The sequence below is a fragment of the Neophocaena asiaeorientalis genome, unplaced genomic scaffold (genome assembly GCF_003031525.2).
Source record: "Neophocaena asiaeorientalis asiaeorientalis breed wild unplaced genomic scaffold, Neophocaena_asiaeorientalis_V1.1 scaffold190, whole genome shotgun sequence".
In the NCBI taxonomy this organism is placed as follows: Eukaryota; Metazoa; Chordata; class Mammalia; order Artiodactyla; family Phocoenidae; genus Neophocaena; species Neophocaena asiaeorientalis.
This window is the reverse complement of record NW_020175017.1, coordinates 8,225,486-8,248,458: the sequence shown is the minus strand read 5'-3', so window position 1 is coordinate 8,248,458 and position 22,973 is coordinate 8,225,486. Positions and strand designations below refer to the sequence as shown.

Genomic DNA, 22,973 nt, shown 5'->3' with positions numbered 1-22,973 from the left:
ATTATAGTCTATCTGATACTTTTAACTTTTAGTATCTTGCCTTTAATCATAAAATTATAGAAAACGCTCCAAATGTTATCACAAAACCATAAAGTAGTTAATCTATTCATAACCTCTCAGTGTGAGCCAGTGCCACACTGCAGCCCAACATGGTTTCAGATGCAAAGAAATAAACAACTTTCATTAGCACAACTGACTATAATTATTTCTTACCTAGCAGCTGCTTCTTCCCTCTCTTTTCGATGTTGTTCTGCTTTCAACTCCCGAAACTCCTGCTTTGCCTGTCGTAATATGTCAACATAATCTTCAATGAAATCCCTAGTAGAAACTAGGGTCAGTAGTTTCCCACAGAGAGCATGAAGTATCTTCATTTTTTCTCCTGTCAAAAATTGGTAAATAACTTCTGGATTATCAATGACAAGAAAAATTTTAATTTGTGGCTCAATGTGAAAATGTTTAATAAAGACGAGGGAAAAGTTTCTTAGGATCAAACATGCCAGTGGCACGTATGGAAAAAAAGCAACTTTGAATCCAATTAACAGTTATGTGATAGACAAGGCATTTCAAATACTAATGACTACCTTATATACTAATTAAACAGACATGAAAAATTTTCTAATTGCAAAGAATTAATTTTCAAGTTTTAATTTTCAGGCTCATGTATGAAGTTCAAATCAAAACTAAGTTATAACCACATGAATTAAAAAAAAAAGGCAATACGCAAATTGCTACTCTGAAAAGACTGCACAAAACACTACTATAAATTATAAAAATTATATGAATGTTAGATCAACTATATCTCAGTAAAAAATTTTTTTTAACTATATGAATCTTAGGAATTAGGTACTCATGTTTTCTTAATTAAGCATATTAAATTCAATTCTATATATTTGTACATTATAATTTTTTATTTAGAAAAGGAAGGGAAAAATAACTTCGTCTTATTTTTATATATTGTGCCTCATATGTAAAACTGAGGCACAAACACTCAAGTGAATATTAGAATTTTGCAGCTACAGCTTAAATTTCTGATATACTAATAAGTAAAAGTGAAAGCTAGCTACTTCTCACTTATCCTTCTAAACTTAGTAGATGTAGTAAACTAACCACAATTTGTTTGTTTTTTTTTTTGGCCTCACCACGCAGCACGTGGGATCCTAGTCCCCAACCAGGGATGGAACCCACACCCCCCGCAGTGGAAGCACGGAGCCCTAACCACTGGACTGCCAGGGAAGTCCCCCATACATTTTTAAAGTAATAGAAAATCCAAATAGAAAAAGCAACAGTAGCTAATTTACATCACTGTATTCCAACAATTTTTTTTAAAGACTGCTTTCTCTCTTTTTTTAAAAAAAATAAATGTATCTGTTTATTTTTGGCTGTGTTGGGTCTTTGTTGCTGTGCGCGGGCTTTCTCTAGTTGCGGCAAGCGGAAGCTACTCTTCATTGCGGTGCGTGGGCTTCTCATTGGGGTGGCTTCTCTTGTTGTGGAGCACGGGCTCTAAGTGTGCAGGCTTCAGTAGTTGTGACACGCGGGCTCAGCAGTTGTGGCGCACAGGCTTAGTTGCTCCACAGCATGTGGGATCTTCCGGATCAGGGCTCGAACCCGTGTCCCCTGCATTAGCAGGTGGTTTCTTAACCACTGTGTCACCAGGGAAATCCCTCTCCTCTTTTAAAACTGAATATCACCTAAAATTTTCTCATCAGCTACCGAGTTTTCTGGGCGTAAGAGGATAAGAGGGTAGGAAGTAGGCAGGTTATACAAATTCTAACTTGCAAAGTTTACCTGGTGTCAAATCATACACTGAAGTGCTTGACAGTTTCTTCACTAGACTGGGGTTGCTCAAACGAAGCTCCATACAGGCATCATCTGTAGCATCAAATCCTCCTCGTTTTTGATACCTGTACTTCGCATTTGCTGATGTTACATCAGCACCTGAAGCTAAGATGTGTAGTCTAAGGATTTCAGAAAGTGTGCAGCTATCAAGATCCAAGCTTTTCAAACTGCAGCCTATAGTTGTTAAAAATGATATAGTCATTTAGAATATAAACAATAAGTCCTCAGCAATGTAAAATGTACCTTTATAAAAATAAAAAAGCAAACAAAAGGATAAAACCTACACATACCCTGGTGCAACTGCGGCCATGCAGCTGCCAAAGATGCAACTGCAGACAGTGCAGATTTTGTGGGGTCTGCATCTTCATCCAAAGCCTCCGTTAAATCTTTAAGGAAATAAATACTTTATTCTAGTGCAAATCAAAGCTTGAGTATTTGGGAATAATGCCCTTTTAAAATGATGAAAGAAACAGCAAACAGCTTAACATTCCGGAACCTCAAAAGAACCAACACTAGGTACAACAAACATCCTTTACATTCTGCCTAGTATCCAACTAAAACTATAAATCCTAAGACATGCACTACACACTAATTTTTCCCTTACTTAACAGAGAGAAGACAATTTCCAAGTTACCAACAAGGTGCACATACACATTCCAAAAAAAAAAGGTAAAATGCACTTTAGAATGAAAAACAAATCTCCTTGCTCAACATAACTTTAGAAAAGTCTACTTTGAAAATCAGAATCTATTTGAAGATACCCAAATCTTTTATAAATATTTTAAGATTGAATCATAACAAAGTATAAGTTGTAATCGTCACAAAACCAGCACAGAAAAAGAGCTAAAAGAACTTAAAGACAGTACTGCTGTCACTTAACCAGAGATTTATCCTCTTCATTTAAATTGCTTGTTTTTATTTTGAAAACTCACCGATCCATGAAACAATAGGAAGATATCCCTGTATTTTCTAAGTAAATTCCTTTAGCTTTGAAAACAGTGCTTAGCCTACAAATAGGACTAAAGAGCAAATCTACTGGCACAAATGTGTTTAAACCATTAGAATATATAATTATTCCTTACATACATAATAAAATTAAAGTGTCACCTATGAAAAAACTTTAAGCTGATAAAAAGCCCTTCTGTTATACCAAAGTACAGCAGACACAGCTTCAGACTAAGAGTCAGATAATGTATATTCTAGTCTTAACTCTGCCAATCCCTAGTTCCTAGTTATGTAGGCTTTAGACCAGTCACTTATTTGGCTTCATTTTTCTTACAGGGGTAAGTCTAGATCAGCAGTTTTCAAATTCTTCAAGTATTTCTTGGAAGTACAATATAAAAGAGATAAAAGATGCCCTTGTTAAAGTAGGGAATAGAGATGACAATCCTGCCCATTCATTTTTCCAACTCTGCTGCAGTAGCACAGAGGAATCCCTGTACAATTTGTAGAGCTCCATGGATTAGAGTTGGAAAATCACTGGGCTAACCTGGTTCTGTGGTTCCTTAACTTTCTACTATATGATTCCCTCCCCAAAGTTCACAAGCTGAAAAAATGAACCTTAGAGAACAGAAGTGCTGTCCTTTACTAAAGGAAAAAGGCAGCTCTGGGATTATGTTTGATTATAGTCATTGACAATTTCATGGCATTTAAAGCATAAACACTACCACACAGGAGAAGTTATCTGACTAAATGCTACATATGTGCATAAGTTATTCCTACCAGGCCATGAATCTAGTCAAAATGACAGACATCATATTCTTCCTCACTAGGGAAATACGAGACCTAAAACTTTTTCAATTTTCATTTTACATATAAAGCCAAACAAATTTAAAATTAATACAGGCAGTCTAAAATTAACAACAGTCCTAGTTACAGAGCTGTATAAGTGTACTGGTTCTCTTCCTTTGCAGCAATTCAACCTATTTTATCTATAGTAAGTTATAATTTTCCTAGGACAAAGGCCTTAGGAAATGGACAACCAACAAAATGACAGCTTACTTTTAGTTGTGTTTAACATGTTAAAATATGTATTCTTTAACTCAGTTATCTACCAAATTGCACTCTCAAGAAACTGTAAATATCATTCTAGGATTTGCCGAGACAGTCACTCAGGTACATCATACCAAGAGAATATAGCTGAACTGTATATAGCTTGACTATGTGAAAGAGATACATTTATCACCATCATAATCTAGAATTAGGTACACACAATTTCAATACTAAACAATAACATCTCAGCAAATACACAAAACTATTCTATATAAGGAGAATGCTCTTTTTCCTGTACTTTGAAAGGCATTTAAGTTCATGATGTAAGACTAACAAGAGGAATTGATATTTTTAATAGAAGAGTTAAAACATTGCTGGTCAAAATTTCCAAGATTTGATATAAAAACAGGCAGACCAAAGGTCAAAGAAATTAGATGTTCTTGAAGACAGATAATTACTTCTTTGCCATATAATAAGGTAATATAACAATCATTATGAGGCTCTAGGCCAGAGTGCCTGAGTTTTTATCCTGTCACTTTCTTATTAGCCAAATGTCTTTGGGCAAGTTAATTAAACTCCTTAAGACTAAGTTTCTTTATATGTAAAAGGCAGAAAATGATTACATCTTCCTCACAAGGGTGGTATGAGGATTAAATGAAACAACGCATATATATACAGTGTCTTACTAGCTTTGTGGTCACTTACTATCTTTGTGATCTTCAGTAAATAACCGCACTGAACCTCAGTTTTTCCATCACTAAGATAAATTCATGCTTTTACCTTCTGCCCAATTTCCCGATTTCTAAAAATAGCAAGAAACACCTTACATAATAAGACCAGCTAAAGAGGAAGTAAAAGAATATTCAATCCCATTTGATTATTCAGTTGCTTTCAGCAAGACTATGGAAGAGCTTTTTTGTTACTGAGATGGGAGAACATATGAAAAATACCCGGGGGAACAGCCTAGGGCCCTTAATGAAACTGAAATGACCATTTAAAATGTGGCCAATAATAATATGCAAGTGGGAGAAGGGTGAAATTCCTGGAGTATTTTTTTCTCCCTCCCTAACATTTAAATAGTTTCAAAAGGAGTATTAAAACCTTTATTTAATGGTCAATACTTATTCAGAGGTAGACTTTATAGACAGTTCTGCATAGGAGTAGAGCTATAAAAATTGCAGATCAAACAAATCATGAATAGAAAATATAATGGCAATACAAACGTCAACAATTACATATATGTTTCCTTTACATTAGCTGATTTTCCAATAAAATTTCCTTTTGACCTCACTGTTTGTCATCAGGATTTCCAAAACTACAAAATTCACCTGCTTCAAATCCTGAATTAAAAAAAGCTTTATGTCTTGTATTAAGGTCAGAATTTGGTCAATAACACTGTGATGTTATTGGTCATTAAGAAAACCTAAAGGCTAAAAGAATGAATATACGTTACATTGTCTCTCGTAGATAATCCATCTTTAGTGCTCATACTTGTCATCAGAAAATCTTTAGATGTTTTATAAATGGATTTACCCTTCTGTCTTCCCTTTAGTAGAGTTTCATTTAATTGACTAAATCATCTGAGGTGACAATGAGGACCACATTGCTAAAATGGCCTTGATAAGGGACCTATGGTGATTAGCACTCAAGCTAGAGAATATATTTTGCTTGAACTCAGCCTGTAAAATCAAAAGGCAGCTGACATTGGCTACATACTCATAATTATCCTATTGCTTCATCGACCAGGCATAAAGGAAATTAGCTCAAATTATCTATGGGCAACCATGCTATCTGAATGGAGGAATGTCCCATTTTTTTTCTACCAAGATTCTGCTATCAAGATGTCTCTAAATAGTTATCTCTTATTGTAAATTTTTATGGAATACACTAAAGTATTGTTTAATAGTCCCATCTCATATGTGGCAAAATTCACAGAGAGCATTATTCAGGAAGTCAAATCAACCTTTTAATATAAATGCTTAACAATTCCCCTGATTGAGGTAAATCCTAAATAAAACAGTGAACATACTGTTCTCTGTATTAAAAATAAAAAAGAGTTTCCCCAAGAATCATTCCTACATTAATATGTACCACACGCTGACTCTAGATACTTAACTGTATAGAATTTAAAGAGCAAAATTTCTAGTTCAAACCAATTAGTAAAATTTAAAAACTAAATTTTATTTAACTCTGGTCTAAAAATTGTCAGATAGGAAATGAAATCAGTGGTAATATTTTCAATTTAAAGTATTAATAACAACAATTGAAGTAATTCCTTAGGTGGGGGAAAAAAATTAGTGCTATTTAGTATAATTTCTTGGAATTACAGATACTAGTCAATGAAATCTGTAATGCTCCTAAATAGCAGGAGAAATCTAAAGGAGTAAAAAGCAAGATAGATTGGTGGGGTGGGGGCTGCAGCATTTTTAAGGCCATCAGAAACAGGATACATTAAAACAAAGTTGTTCTAAGACAACTGATGATGTGTTGCTAGTAGTATATGACTCAAAAATCAAGTAATTTTATAACTGTAAAAGCCAAGTAAAGTTAAAAATTAACTAATCAAAAATCAGTTTCACTACAAAGCTACTATCAGCAAGCAATAACACTGGATTCTGACCTTTGGTGTCAGCATCAGTTATTTGCTCTTTGGCTACTTCCTCTTCTTCTTCAGCTATCGCCTGGAAGATGGCAGTCAGGAAGAAAAAAAGCAATTCACATAGTGGGCCTTCACTGTCATTTCCTACAAGAGCTTCCTCTAACACTTCTGCGAATAAAATGTTTAAAATGAATTTAAAGTTCTGGTCATGTACTGAAAAAACAACTCCATTGGAATAATAAACATTTTAATCAACAATAGCCTGTGTAACTATTTTCTTAACTGCCCATTTATCAAAGTAGAGCCAAGTATTATTCAAGCCAAAATCAAAAATAATTTATAATGATTACAATAAAATACAATAAAATCATAAGCCAAAATCACTGCATTCAAAGAAAGCCAAATTAGTCTCAGTAGATCGATACAGTATTTCATCTAAGTTTAAATTTGAGATGCAAATTAAGGCATATATTAAAAATTATAATTTTACTCTAACTTGAATAACAATGCCAAAGATTTGTTATTGTTGTCCCACTGTTCTGAAGACCTATGTGGGACATTACTGTTTACCAAATAGTGCACATAAGAGGTAATCATCAGCATTAGGTGTAATCCTAAAATTGTGTTCAAGTCATAAATGTTTCTCATCTAATTCATCTAACCTAAACTTCTTACCTAAACCAGCGTTGTTTAGACCTTCTTGATCTGTAAGGCACAATGATTCATGCTTCACCTAGCTCATAAAGAAAAACTGAGGGAATGTGAAAGCCCTACTGAAGAATTTACTCTTATTAAAGTAAGAGTGGCATTATAATTCTGTCTTTGAGAATCTTTATTTGGATCTTAAGAAAATTATTTTGCTATTGGTGAGCTAAAAATCTAAAATGGGATCCAAAGCCCTTCTCATACTAATTTAGCTCTTATAAATGATGTAAATAAAAAGTAATAGTATGTAAGTGCAGAGGCAAAATAGAATCATAAATTAAAGTTAGGCAATAACTTGTCTCCAAATACGGCTGTCAATTTCTCCCCTCCCTGCACTTACATACCACGCCACCCTCAAGAAGTAGAGTCTATTCCTTTGCCTCCTTGAATCCCAGTAGGCCTAACTAATGGAATATGGCAGAAGTAAGGCTTGCTAGTTCCAGGCCTGGCCTTTAAGAAAACTGGCAGTTTCTGCTTCCAGACTCTTGGAGCACTCAGCTGCCACATAAAAAGTGCAGGCTACTCTGATGGAGTGGGACGCCATGTGGAGGAGCACCGAGGCATCAGGCACGTGTGTGAAGGAGCCATCTTGAACATCTAGCCAGATGAGCCTTCAGATGACTTCAGTCCCAGCCACTGTCTGACTGTAATCACATGAAGGACCTCAAGAAAGGACTGGAGAGCTGGGTCCAGTGACTCCACAGAACTTTGAGAGAGAATAACTTGTTCCTTTAAGCCACTAATTTTAGCGTGAACTACAACACAGCAATAGCACTTGCCTAGGGTAACTCCCTCAGGAAACTCATCTTGAAGATCAAAAAGCTCCCCAAATGCATTAAGGAACTCCAAAACCATCAGAGCATCACCAAAGATTTCAGGAGGTAGTCTAGTTTTCACTGGAGTTGGTTCTGGAAGTTCCTGCAAGATTAAACAATTTATATAACTATTTGAACCAAGTACAGGAAATTGTAAAAGATAGATATGATATACTCTTTACCTAAAAGAATAATTTCATGTAAAGAATTATTTCATGTGGTTCTCAACACTGGATGTTTATCATAATCCCCTTTGGAACTTTAAAAATTATAGATGCTGTGGCTTTATTCCAACTTTACTAAATCACAGTCTCTAGGGACTTTTTCCTTCATCAAACTAAGAACATATCTTTAGGCTGAACTATACTTCTGACTACCTTTCCTAGTTAAGAAGGACTCCTAACCTCGATTCTGAGGTCAAGGCATTAGCCATGTCAATATGATCTTCAATGCAGTATTTTCCTTAGGATATGAAACAGAATTAATCCATCATCTATTGACTTAGAAATGGTTCCTTATAAACCGAGATGAACGAGTTTGGTTTGGATACTTTGGTTATTTCTGGAGATGAGCAGAACCTTTGTCTAGCAATCAAACTAAATGTACGCCTGGCCCCGGTGGTTACTGGACTACCAAGGATAGCACAGATGACCAACTATTTCCACAGAATAAGAATCATTATCAAAGCTTGTTATAAAATACTAACAATGTTACTTTGGAACTCTAAATATAAGCATTTGCTTAACTGGCTATTTCCTCGGTTACACAGGTGTGTGAAACATCACAGAACATGCTCATACCTTAAGATCATCACATTCCATATCTTCTCTAGGTTTACTCCATTGTTTTAAGTATTCCATATACTTTTTCTTTTCTTCACGCAATTTCTCTCTTTCCTAAAACAAAAGGTTAATAAAAATTCTTATAAGAAATTTATAAGGCAGCATCAGCATCACCTCAGAACTAGTAAGAAATACAATTACTTGAGCCCTACCTAGACCTATTGAACCATGAACTCTGGGTTTGGGACCCAGCAACTGATGTTTTAATAAGCACTTCTGGTGATTCTGATGCACATTAAAGTGTTAAAACCACTGATGAAAACAATGCCTGCCTGACAGAACTGCTACAAAGACGAAAAATGTTCAACACATAGCAGCTCCTGGATAAATATTAATTCAATCCAACCCTGTCTATAGCAGCTCTCCCTCTACTTTAAATCAATTAGATCTTAACTAAAGAGGTAAGAAGTTATTAGAGTACCTAAAATAAAACCTCCCCTTATATTTGTAATACATTTGTTTTCAAGATTCATTTAAACCTGACTAACTGCCTAGAGACACACAGAGGGGACAGTATACAATTGGTGAACTTTTCGCTCACTCCGTCTTTTGAAACCCTTACTTCTTGTGTCTGGTATTTGAAACTGCAAGATAAATACTGACCCTAAAAAGTCTCTAATAAAGCAAAATGTAAACAAAATATTTTATTATAATTATTTCCAATAAATATACGTTAATGTATGTAATAATATATATGTTTAATATACGTTAATATTCTTTCTTTGAAATTTAGTAACACTGAAAATAAACAGATACACGCTTATCAAATTTAACATGAAACAACTAGATAGTTACAGAACTTATTAACTGTGCTTCGAGCAGTCTGCTGAAATAAGCTCCCCTTCCCCGCAAATAATTCTTGCAGGATGTAATGAGATGGGTATTTTCATTCACTGTTGCTAAGTGAATATACATAAGTACCTCTGGCAAACAAATACTTATGTCCACCATGTATAGAAAGTTTTAAAAATGTTCTTACCCTTGACCTATTATTTCAGTTCTACAAATTTATCCAGAGACACAATCCAAAAAGAGGAAAGACTTTTGTTCATAAATTTGAACAAAGTATCATTATTTATGAGCAAAAATTTTTAAACGTTTACCTATATCTATTTGATTAACGATTATATGCAGTCACTAAAAATTCCACCTCACTTATTTAGTTTATTTAATACCATGATGGAATGTTTATAATGTTAAACAAAAAATATATATACAAAATTATAAATACTGGATCTTATTCTTCAAGGCCCAGAATAAAGACTAGAAATAAATTAATCAAAGTATTAATGCTATCTCTAAATGTTACCATTTACAAGTGGTTTTTTTTTTTCTTGTTTTCTACATTTTTCTGGAGTAAACATGTATCAGACACTCTCTACTCCCACCCAAGGCGCTATATGAAATAATTCGAGAAACACATGCAATTTAAATGAGCACAATGTGTAACACCTAGGCTACTTGTGAATATCCCAGAAAACCAATGACAATGACTGACTTTAGAAGAAACTAGCTGTAGAATTCTCTAAGGAATATCTACCGCTGAAGATTATAACCAAAGATTTGCTGAAATACCTGTTATCACAGATACCTTATTCTTTACGGAGAATAGGAACACTGCACTCCTTCTTATTAATCATGCATTTTACTGTACTTTTCTAACAATGTATTTTACTTTTGAAAGTTTTACATATATTGTCTTCTCTAAATATGGAAGTCTAAATAATGAAGAAAATCAACTTTAGAATTGTACTTTAGAAGAGGCTTTGAGGTGTAAAGGCATGCATATATGTTGAACCTTAAATCATTCATTAAATCTTCCAAAGCAAAAGGGAGATAAACCAGTACTGTTTATCAGTGCTCTATGCACAACTATAAATGTAAATGAAAGTGATAAAAGCATTTGAAAAATTAACCATGAATTTAAATATATAAAATACTATTAACTATCTGTGGAGGGAGTAACTAATATACTTGAGTATACCTTTTCTCTTTCTATTTTAAGCCTCTCTTTTTCTTCTTTCTTCTTCAGTCTCTCTTCTTCAACAATTTTCTTCAATTCTTCCTTCTTTTTCTCTTTATCTTCCTTTTCTTTTTTCTTTGCCTCTAGGGCATCTGCTTTTTCTCTTTTTAATTTAGCCTTTTCAAAAGCTGTGGAGAAGGTCAAACTTAGAAAGGTACACAGACAGAAAATAACACATTTTTTTAATGTAACAAAAGAATCCCTGAAATATCTTAAGGTTAAATGAGATCAAGAGAGACTCCCAGGGGTTGTAAATTCCTGGAGGGAGTCAGCAAGTGCTTAAAATGGGAAGAGCAAGTTGGCTGTGTTTAAGACAAACTACTGCGGTGGGACAAACAGATATACCTGCCTTTGAAAGCCCTGCTATTCAAAGTGTGGTCCTAAGACCAGCAGCAAGGTATCACCTTGTTGCAAATGCAGAATCTCTTCTCCCACCCAGGTCTACTAATTTAGAATCTTCATTTTAGTAAGATTTGTAAGTGATTCCTGTGTACAGTCACATTTGGGAAGCAGTGTTTTATAAGGCTGTAGGAATCAAACAAAAATGGCCCAAAACAGTTTGAAAGCCCTAGAAACTGCCAACTTGTGCTTAATCTAGCATTAGGTCAGTTCAACAGGGGATATGTTATGCCCTGAAATACTGTTTTAAGAGATAAACAGAGGAAAAAAAAAAAAAAAAAAAAAGAGATAAACAGAGGTCTCATTTAGTAAAGAAATTAATTATAATCTGAGGGAAAAAACTATGCTTAAGAAAAACAAAAACAGAAATATGCCATTTTAGAAACACCCCCTGCCTGGGCACAGAGAAATATTCTTTCCTATAACTAACAGTTTTTGGAGAGAAACAAGGTGTTAAGAAGGCAGACAACAAATGAAGGTGAAGGAATTGGAGAACTAACATTTATTAAGCCTGTTTTGTTTGCCAAGATGTTTGGTATATCCTTTACATTAAAACTCACCCAGTGATTTCATTTCTTGTTTCAAAAGTTTGTCTCTTTCTTTAGTAGCTCTGTTCCTATAACCTGCAACAGTCTGTTTATTAGCAATGCTGTCCTCCTAAAAAAAAAAAACAAACCAAAAACAAAAACCCAGAAAACTAAAGTTGTAGAACTACTAAAGTTGTAAACTTATGGTCTGCTTTGTTCTTACAGTAAAAATAAAAAACAAAAAATTCAATTATACTTTATACTAAGGTTTTATTTAAAGTATAACTGAACATTTATTAACTCTAATCATAGTAACATATAGAATATGAGTTAATCCTATAGTTCTACAAATTACTACAAAAACCTCCCAGGAAAAACAACCAGTAATATATAAGAGGAGCCTTAAAAATATGCATTAGAAAAACAAACAAACAAAAATCTTCCAGGGTACTTTATAAATTAGATGGTGTAGACGTCAAATAAGAATGAGACAGAGAAGAGACATGTCAGAGACATTTTTGTAGCCAATATTAAACATGTCAAAAGTTTATTTTTACTTTATTTCTTGGGAAATTAAGGTCTCTAGCCTGCTTAATTGTGATATCATTATCTCGTACCTTTTAAATGATCTTTACATTTCAATTCCATAATTTATTCCCTGTATTTCATTCTGCTTTACATTTTAGTGATTGCTTATAGGCTTGCTTCCACTTCAGTATAAAATCCCTGTGGCATGAGAATCATGTCTAATTCACCCTTGAAACTTCTACAAGCCGCATTGCTAAGCAGTTATTAACATACAGTACACACCTTTTCTGTGTGTGAAGGAATGTGTTCCTTGTTACAGGCTACAGAGGGGAAGGGAGCCAAATCCCACTCTTAATTGTGGTTAGTTTTATTAAGAACTACAATGTAGTTTTTATCTATTCTCTACTTACCTGACTAACAGATACTCGTTTGGGAGGTCTCCCTCTTCTTCTGTTAGCCAGACTGAAGATAAATGTGGGTGGATCATCAGGGAAAAAATAAGAAAAATCTTGTTCTGCTATTTTATATGTTGAAAGAGATGATGCCTTCATTAAAAAAAAGACACAGGGTACAATAATAACACATTAGTAAACCATATATAGATAAGCTCTAACATGTCATATGATTACTCTTAAAGACCAGGTCAAAACCATTAGAATTTTATGTGTATTATGCAGTAACATATATTTTATTTCTTGATCCTTTAAAAAACTATATAGGGCTTCCCTGGTGGCGCAGTGGTTGAGAATCTGCCTGTCGATGCAGGGGACACGGGATCGAGCCCCGGTCTGGGAAGATCCCACATGCCGTGGAGCGGCTGGGCCTGTGAGCCACAACTACTGAGCCTGTGCGTCTGGAGCCTGTGCTCCGCAACAAGAGAGGCCGCGATAGTGAGAGGCCCGTGCACCGCAATGAAGAGTGGCCCCCGCTTGCCACAACTAGAGAAAGCCCTTGCACAGAAATGAAGACCCAACCCAGCCAAAAATAAATAAATAAATAAGCCAAGCATTTGAAGCCCTTTAAAAATAAATAAATAAATAAATATTTAAAAAAAAACTATATAATTAATCAGATTTACCATAAATAAAACAATTCAAAGGATTGCTTCACCATAAAGTACTCAAGCATGCTTCAAGTTTCCTGAATTCTAAAACTATCTCAAAATTACATTTATACAATAATCTTTTTTGTTTGCTTTTGACTAATTTTGTATGAGATTTCCTATGTAAATCCATATATTTAATATTAAAAAACCCATTGTATTAAACCAATATATTTTTAGCCATTTCTAACTGCTGAATAGATTTTCCCCCCAGTTTAGAGTGATAACTTAGATACTTTATGTATCAAATTTTAAAGTTGGTCTGGATAAAAGCAGAAATATTGATCAATTTCTATAAAGTTTCAACTCAAAATTTATGTTTGGAGAAGTCAACCTCATCTTTACCATGAGTGGTGTGGTTCTAGGATAATTTGCTAAAATCAAGAGTTTCTCTCCTTATACTTCGTATTTGGAACTTGTTCACGTTTCATCCATGTCCAACTCTAAACTTCTTCTTCTTTTTTAAATATATTTATTTATTTAATTGGCTGCATCAGGTCTTAGGTGTGGCACGCGGGATCTTCGGTGTGGCATGCAGGATCTTTAGTTGCGGTGCGTAGGCTCCAGAGCGCGGGCTCCCTAGTTGTGGCGTGTGGGCTCTAGAGTGCGTAGGCTTAGTTGCCCCGTGGCATGTGGGATCTTAGTTCCCCAACCAGGGATCGAAGCTGTGTCCCCTGCATTGGAAGGCGGATTCTTTTTTAAAATAAATAAATTTATTTATTTATTTTTTGCTGCATTGGGTCTTCGTTGCTGCACGTGGGCTTTCTCTAGTTGTGGCAAGTGGGGGCTACTCTTCATTGCGGTGCGTGGGCTTCTCATTGTGGTTGCCTCTCTTGTTGCAGAGCACAGGCTCTAGGCGCGTGGGCTTCAGTAGTTGTGGTGCACAGGCTTAGTTGCTCTGTGGCATGTAGGATCTTCCCGGACTAGGGCTCAAACCCATGTTCCCTGAATTGGCAGGCGGATTCTTAACCACTGCACCACCAAGGAAGTGGAAGATGGATTCTTAACCACTGAACAACCAGGGAAGCCCCTACATTTCTTATTTTTGATTAAGCAATTCTGAAGATTACTTCTGGTCTAATGGCCAAGATCATCACTCTTTCTCTCCAAAAAAAAAAAAATGCCATTTACAGAAATACAGAAAATGTGATGATACAAAATTTTAAGTTATTAACAAAACAGGAATGCTTCTACTTGGAATTCAATTTTCTATATAATATTTTTACTTTTGGTAGAACATAGCTGTTAACACCTAAAAGTCAATCAGTTCTGGCCATCAGAGTAAATCTAGAGTCCATTAAGATTTTACATTAAAATAAATTCCATTAAGATGGCTGTCTACTATCCCACTTAAATAACCTGTGAATGTAGAGAACTGCCCTTTAAGTATGAATGGGTGGTTTCTTCTCAAATACATACCCAAAAAAGGTCAAAATAGGTTTTAATATATTAATTGCCAAGGTGTCCTCATTCACACACACAACACACACAATAAACAAAAATACCACATCTTTCTGTTCTTGCAGGTACTCCTAACAGCAGTCTACACTCACACACAGGTTATCAAACTTTGTTGTTGTTATTTACTTATTTATTTGGCTGCGTCGGGTCTTAGTTGTGGCATGCAGAATCTTTCATTGTGGTACACAGGCTCTCTAGTTGTGGTTCGCGGACTCCAGAGCACACAGGCTCAGTAGTTGTGGCACACGGGCTTAAGTTGCCCCGCGGCATGTGGGATCTTAGTTCCCCGACCAGGGATAGCACCCGCGTCCCCTGCATTGGAAGACGGATTCTTTACCACTGGACCACCAGGGAAGTCCCCAAACGCTGTTTTGAGGGGGTGTGTGCGTGTGTGCAAGTATACTAGAATATCCACTAACCATCTTTCATTACACTCTAAGAGAAAAATGCTTACTGTCACCTTAACTTTCAATATTTATTAAGTAAAGTTGAATTTCTTTTCATGTTTACTGACTTTGTTTTCCTTGGTGAATAACTGCTGATGTCCTTCAACATTTTTTCCCTAATTAGGTTGTTTTTGTTCACTGATGTGTAAGAGATCTTAGAAAGTTAAGCTGGCTAGTTATGATACACATATGCAACTACTCACATATTCACTGACTGCCTATCAAGTGTCAGGCACTGTTCTAGCCACTTATCACAAGTATCTAAATCAACTTTTTGCAAGCATCATTCTACATGGCTACCTGTTCAATACTATATAGACAGAATGCTTAAATTATGTTCTCTTATCAAAGACAAATATTTTAAAAATTATTTATTTCAGATGATTCTATCTTATGTGTTTTCAAGTTTTAATACTTCATCCACTGTGAAGTTTGATCATGTCTGTCTCTTTTTCTAATGGGGCGCTTATGTTTTATAATTGATTTGAGCTCTTCACTGTATTCACTGAAAGTATTTTTCCTCCAGCACTTGCCCTTGAAATATATTCATGACATTTTTAAACCTACATAAGTTTATATTGTCAAATCAATCTCATCTTTGGTACTTCTTTTCTACTGCTCCTTCTAAGTACTTCAGCATAAATGACATTAAGAATTATCTCCAGGGAAGACATATGGGAACATATGTATATGTATAACTGATTCACTTTGTTATAAAGCAGAAACTAACACACGATTGTAAAGCAATTATACCCCAGTAAAGATGTTAAAAAAAAAAAAAGAGTTATCTCATGTCCTGTTTTTTTTTTGGAGTTAGACCCAACTTTATTTTTTCAAATAGTTAACCAAGGGTCCCAGTTCTATTTATTAAATAATCTATCTTGGTCTCTAGATTTGAAATGCTACTTTTCACATAGAGTAAATCATCTATTCTTTTACTTCATATCTTTTCTTTTGATGTAACATTTACATATGATGAAATGCACAAATCTTAAGCATACAGTAGCTGATTTTTGACACATGCATACATCTCTCTAACACATTCTTTTGCTTTTCTACTTAGTGTCTCTCTCCCAGTATGAGTTAAATATTTCTCATTAAAAAAAAATCAGTTTTAGTTTCACCATTTAACTTTTTACTTAGCATACAATGTGAGGTTTCTAAACTTGATTTTTTCCCTCTGAATGGTTATGAATAAAATATAATCTAACTGCTTAGTATTGGTCTCTGAGATTCTTTTTATTATATATATATTGTTTTCCTATCTAGTAGGATCTATTTTAGCACTGTTCTTTGAATCTGTTTTTGTGAGCCAGTACTACACTATTAGAAAGCACTAGCTGCCCTACACACATAACTTTTTTTTTTTTTTAGCCACGTGGCTTGCGGGATTTTAGTTCCCCAACCGGGGATTGAACCCACGCTCCATGCAGTGGAAAGGTGGAGTCCTAACCACTGGACCACCAAGGATTTCTCCCCATAACTTTTCTTTCTCCAAGTTTTCCCTCTATTCTCATCTGTCTTGGTTGATCTTTTTTTTTTTTTTGCGGTACGCGGGCCTCTCACTGTTGTGGCCTCTCCTGTTGCGGAGCACAGGCTCCGGACGTGCAGGCTCAGCAGCCATGGCTCACAGGCCCAGCCGCTCCGCGGCATGTGGGATCTTCCTGGACCGGGGCACGAACCCGTGTCCCCTGAATCGGAAGGCAGACTCTCAACCACTGTGCCACCAGGGAAGCCCTGGTTGACCTTTTTTACACAAGGAAAAAAGTGGAAGTACCTGACCCACTTAGCAATTCTAGCAATTGCAAAAAACAGTATTTAATCCAATGAAAATTACTAAAACTGGCTCCAGATAAAAAGAGAGCTATTTTCAACCAAATTTGGAGTAACATTTCTACAATGTTACAACTTTATAACATCGCTCATTTTTCTTTTTTCCCCTTCTTTCCAACAGATAATATCACTGTTCCAATTACCTTAATTTTAATGATTCCATCTTGTGGTTCACAGTGTTGCTTCAGAAAAAGCTTTAGTTTATCACGAGAAAATAGGTGTTTTCTGCGGCTACAAGGGGAAAAGGAGGAGAAAGAAGAAAGTGTTAGTATCAAAGAATTCAATCTGAACTCCATCATCTCTTTTGAATGCATAACCTCAATTTCAAGCCTAGGAAAAGAAGAAAATTTCATTTTCCAATAGTAGTTATATAGAAGTTACAAGAAACTTCAAATAGAAGTATTTATGTAGAATGTTATAAAATCAGCTTGAGTGGATCTACCATAAAAGTCCATTACAAAAACAGCATACGGGGCTTCCCTGGTGGCACAGTGGTTGAGAATCTGCCTGCCAATTCAGGGGACACGGGTTCGAGCCCTAGTCTGGGAAGATCCCACATGCCGCGGAGCAACTGGGCCCATGAGCTACAACTACTGAGCCTGTGTGTCCGCAGCCTGTGCTCCGCAACAAGAGAGGCCGCGACAGTGAGAGGCCCGCGCACCACGATCAAGAGTGGCCCCCGCCCGCTGCAACTAGAGAAAGCCCTCGCGCAGAAACGAAGACCCAACACAGCCAAAATTAAATTAATTAATTAATTAAAAAAAAAACCCTTTCCTTCCCCCACCCCCTGCCATAGCACTTTGACCTTTAAAAACAAAAAACAAAAAAAACCCAGCATATGCATTTGTTAATTAGGAACCAGTTAGAAATCAAATAAACCTCAAGGAAAATATACCACAGAGTAAACCAAATTTTATAAAATTAGATGATCATTCCTACAAGTATCACCATTAAAACTCTTAACATAATTAAAATTCGTAGACTACCAGATATTATCACATAATACTATGTAAATCAACATTCAAAAGGATATTGTGAATAGAACTGAACATGGGTTTTTATCAAATTCTAAAATATTCTGTATTTAAACATCATATGGCAGCCAACAAATTCATGGGATTAAAATTAAAGAGAGTTAGAGTTATTATGATTTTAAAAATACACTATTTTTCATTTTCCCTTGCTCTCAAATTAAAAAACAGCACCACCACCACACACAGAGCAGAACAAAAAAATAACACACAAGTATTTCTGGAAAGGTTCTGGAAAGAAAGCAAATGTTTGAACTGAATTTAAAGTATTCCTTTCAAAAAAAACCAAGTTAAAAGCTTCTATGAGTAAACAAACAATATAGGGGTTTTTAAGTAGTAGCCCTCCCCCAAATATATATTCTTTTCCTAAACTACAGGAAGGACTATACGAATAAAAGGATCTGAAAAAGGATCCCAGCACCATACAGTAGCTGAGAAGGTAATTATGTTTTGACTATTGACTAAATATACTAGTCCTCAAGAAATGTATTGTCCTACCTGGCACGTATTAGCCATATATTTATTTTTTAAGACTTTTTCGATGTGGACTGTTTTTAAAGTCTTTACTGAATTTGTTACTATATTGCTTCTGTTTTATATTTTTGGTTTTCTGGCGAAGAGGCTTGTGGGATCTTAGCTCCTGGATCAGGGATTGAACCCGCACACCCTGCATTGGAAGGTGAAGTTTTAACTGCTGGATCACCAGGGAAAGTCCCTGTTTTGTTTTTTTGTTTTTTTTTAAATAAATGAAATTAAAATTAAAACTTCCGTTCCTCACTATTACTAGCCACAGTTCCACCATACTGGACAGCACACATATAACCTTTCTATCATTGCAGAAAGTTCTACTTGTCAGAGCTACTCTATCATATCAAGTCTTCCTTATAGGAATATTAACATCTCTTTATTATAGGAACAGTATTATCTTTTATTTTTTGCATCAATAACTCAAATACTTCCTCTTTTCTATATTATGTGAAGCATATTCCAGACATCATATTATTTCATCTGTAAGTTTTTCAGCATGTATCTTTAAAAGACAATGGCTCTTTAAAAAACATAACCACCAAAGCATTTTGTAAAATATAAATTAGTAACAATAATTCCTTAATATCATCAAATGTCCTTTCAGTGTTCAGATTTAGTTGTTTTGCTTCATTTGTACAGTTAGTATATTTGAATCAAGATCCAAATAAGGTCTGCATATTATGATGGGTTGACCTGTCTCTGAAGGTTCCCCTCTACCTCTTTTTTATTTTTGTAAGTTTTTATTGGAATATAATTGCTTTACAATGGTATGTTAGTTTCTGCTTTATAACAAAGTGAATCAGTTATACATATACATATGTTCCCATATCTCTTCCCTCTTGTGTCTCCCTCCCTCCCACCCTCCCTACCCCACCCTTCTAGCTGGTCACAAAGCACCGAGCTGATCTCCCTGTGCTATGCGACTGCTTCCCACTATCTATCTAGTTTACATTTGGTAGTGTATATAGTGTGTATATATATAGTGTGCAGGTGGTAGTGTATATATGTCCATCCACCTCACTACAAATAACTCAATTTCGTTTCTTTTTATGGCTGAGTAATACTCCATAGTATGTATGTGCCACATCTTCTTTATCCATTCATCTGTCAACGGACACTTAGGTTGCTTCCATGTCCTGGCTATTGTAAATAGGGCTGCAATGAACATTGTGGTACATGACTCTTTTTGAATTATGGGTTTCTCAGGGTATATGCCCAGTAGTCGGATTGCTGGGTCATATGGTAGTTCTATTTTTAGTTTTTTAAGGAACCTCCATACTGTTCTCCATCGTGGCTGTATCAATTCACATTCCCACCAACAGTGCAAGAGGGTTCCCTTTTCTCCACACCCTCTCCAGCATTTATTACTTGTAGATTTTTTGATGATGGTCATTCTGACCGGTGTGAGATGATATCGCCTTGTAGTTTTGACTCGCATTTCTCTAACGATTAATGATGTTGAGCATTCTTTCATGTGTTTGTTGGCAATCTGTATATCTTCTTTGGAGAAATGTCTATTTAGGTATTCTGCCCAGTTTTGGATTGGGTTGTTTTGTTTTTTTTGACATTGAGCTGCATGAGCTGCTTGTAAATTTTGGAGATTAATCCTTTGTCAGTTGCTTCATTTGAAAATATTTTCTCCCATTCTGAGGGTTGTCTTTTCATCTTGTTTATGGTTTCCTTTGCTGTGCAAAAGCTTTTAGGTTTCATTAGGTCCCATTTGTTTATTTTTGCTTTTAATTCCATTTTTCTAGGAGGTGGGTCTTGCTGTGATTTATGTCAGAGTGTTCTGCCTATGTTTTACTCCAAGGGTTTGTTAGTGTCTGGCCTTACATTTAGGTATTTCATCCATTTTGAGTTTACGTTTGTGTATGGTGTTAGGGAGTGCTCTAATTTCATTCTTTTACATGTAGCTGGTCAGTTTTCCCAGCACCACTTATTAGAGACGCTGTCTTTTCTCCATTGTATATCCTTGGCTCCTTTATCAAAGATAAGGTGACCATATGTGCATGGGTTTATCTCTGGGTATTCTATCCTGTTCCATTGATCTATCTTTCTGTTTTTGTGCCAGTACCATACTGTCTTGATTACTGTAGCTTTGTAGTATAGTCTGAAGTCAGGGAGCCTGATTCCTCCAGCTCCGTTTTTCTTTCTCAAGATTGCTTTGGCTATTCAGGGTCTTTTGTGTTTCCAAACAAACAGTGAAAATTTTTGTTCTAGTTTTGTGAAAAATGCCATTGGTAGTTTGATAGGGATTACACTGAATCTGTAGATTGCTTTGGGTAGTATAGTCATTTTCACAATGTTGATTCTTCCAATCCAAGAACATGGTATATCTCTCCATCTATTTGTATCATCTTTAATTTCTTTCATCAGTGTCTTATAATTTTCTGCATACAGGTCTTTTGTCTCCTTAGGTAGGTTTATTTCTAGGTATTTTATTCTTTTGTTGCAGTGGTAAATGGGAGTGCTTTCTTAATTTCACTTTCAGATTTTTCATCATTAGTGTGTAGGAATGCAAGAGATTTCTGTGCATGAATTTTGTATCCTGCTACTTTACCAAATTCATTGATTAGCTCTAGTAGTTTTCTGGTAGCATCTTTAGGATGCTCTATGTATAGTATCATGTCATCTGTAAACAGTGATGGCTTTACTTCTTCTTTTCCAATTTGGATTCCTTTTATTTCTTTTTCTTCTCTGACTGCTGCGGCTAAAACTTCCAAAACTATGTTGAATAATAGTGGTGAGAGTGGGCAACCTTGTCTTGTTCCTGATCTTAGTGGAAATGGTTTCAGTTTTTCACCATTGAGGATGCTGTTGGCTGTGGGTTTGTCATATATGGCCTTTATTATGTTGAGTTAAGTTCCCTCTGTGCCTACTTTCTGGAGGGTTTTTATCATAAATGGGTGTTGAATTTTGTTGAAAGCTTTCTCTGCATCCATTGAGATGATCATGTGGTTTTTCTCCTTCGATTTGTTAATATGGTGTATCACATTGATTGATTTGCATATACTGAAGAATTCTTGCATTCCTGGGATAAACCCCACTTGATCATGGTGTATGATCCGTTTAATGTGCTGTTGGATTCTGTTTGCTAGTATTTTGTTGAGGTGTTTTGCATCTGTGGAACAGTATTATCTTTTGGTGCTAACAAAGAGCTGCAAGTCATTTAAGTCTTCTATTATCAAGTATAACTTTCCACCTTATAATTCTTTGCCTCTCCAATTAAGAAGAAAATGAGTTAATACAACTGTAACCAAGATCTAGCAAAATTATATTTACAGTATAAGTCAAAAAGTAAATAGAAAAGTGAAAAATATTAAATAGGGAATTACATTACATAAAAAACATATCTTGAACTAAAAACAAAAAAAAAAGGAAAAAGCTCAACAATGAATAAGGAAAACACTGGTTGTCTCAACTATGCTATTCATTAGCCCATAAACTAAATAAATTCAAAAGTTTGAATAATTCATGAGCATTATCCTGGAAATGCTATTTTTCAATATACAATAAAGTGGAGAATGCTCCAGAGATCTTACATTAATGATAGGCCCCCCAAAACAAACAAAAAACTGCACAGACCCATACAGTTTATAGAAAGTAATATACCTGACTCAGGATCCACTCAATATTTATAATATTGTTATCACTTTTCTTTGGACTCATGAGTATATGGGTGAGGGGAGGGCAACAGGGATGAGAGAATAAGTAAAATTATTTTACATAAAGCAAAATGCAAGACTGAATCCTAGGTGATAAGTTGATAGTTGGCTGATGATGTCAACTACTTACTTTCAGGTGACTAAGAGACTAACCTCAACAGGCAACAACAGGGATTTTCCTAAAATATATCAATGTAACCCAGAGCCAGTTCTTTTAAATATTAACCATTCAGTACCTCTCTTTCTCATTTTATTTTTTTATTTTTTAAATTTTATTGAAGTATAGTTGATTTACAACGTTGTGGTAATTTCTGCTGTACAGCAAAGTGATTTGGTTATACACATATATATATATATATATTCTTTTTCGTATTCTTTTCCATTATGGTTTACCACAGGATATTGAATATAGTTCCCTGTGCTATACAGTAGGACCTTGTTGTTTATCCATTCTATACATAATAGATGTATAGAATGCAAAGCATCTACTTATCCCAAACTCCCAATCCATGCCTCCCCGATCCCCATCCCCCTTGGCAACCACAAGTCTGTTCTCTATGCCTGAGTCTGTTTTTGTTTTGTAGACAAGTTCATTTGTGTCATATATATATATATATATTTTTTTTGTTTTGTTTTTGTTT

General features: G+C 35.2%; 1 protein-coding gene across 2 annotated transcripts in view; it reads right to left on the bottom strand.

The window, feature by feature from the left end:
• The window catches only part of BAZ1A (bromodomain adjacent to zinc finger domain 1A), a 92,878-nt gene that overhangs the window by 30,475 nt on the left and 39,430 nt on the right, over window positions 1-22,973 (bottom strand). The window contains exons 6-15 of one of the 2 annotated variants that reach the window (XM_024762045.1): window positions 17,252-17,339; window positions 12,677-12,811; window positions 11,772-11,868; window positions 10,774-10,940; window positions 8,748-8,843; window positions 7,912-8,050; window positions 6,449-6,595; window positions 2,127-2,222; window positions 1,786-2,010; window positions 214-379 (exon numbers count right to left, since the gene is read on the bottom strand). In XM_024762045.1, coding sequence (XP_024617813.1) covers window positions 214-379; window positions 1,786-2,010; window positions 2,127-2,222; window positions 6,449-6,595; window positions 7,912-8,050; window positions 8,748-8,843; window positions 10,774-10,940; window positions 11,772-11,868; window positions 12,677-12,811; window positions 17,252-17,339 — 1,356 coding nt within the window. The remainder of the gene's footprint in view (window positions 1-213; window positions 380-1,785; window positions 2,011-2,126; window positions 2,223-6,448; window positions 6,596-7,911; window positions 8,051-8,747; window positions 8,844-10,773; window positions 10,941-11,771; window positions 11,869-12,676; window positions 12,812-17,251; window positions 17,340-22,973) is intronic. The other variant, XM_024762044.1, reaches the window with a different exon arrangement.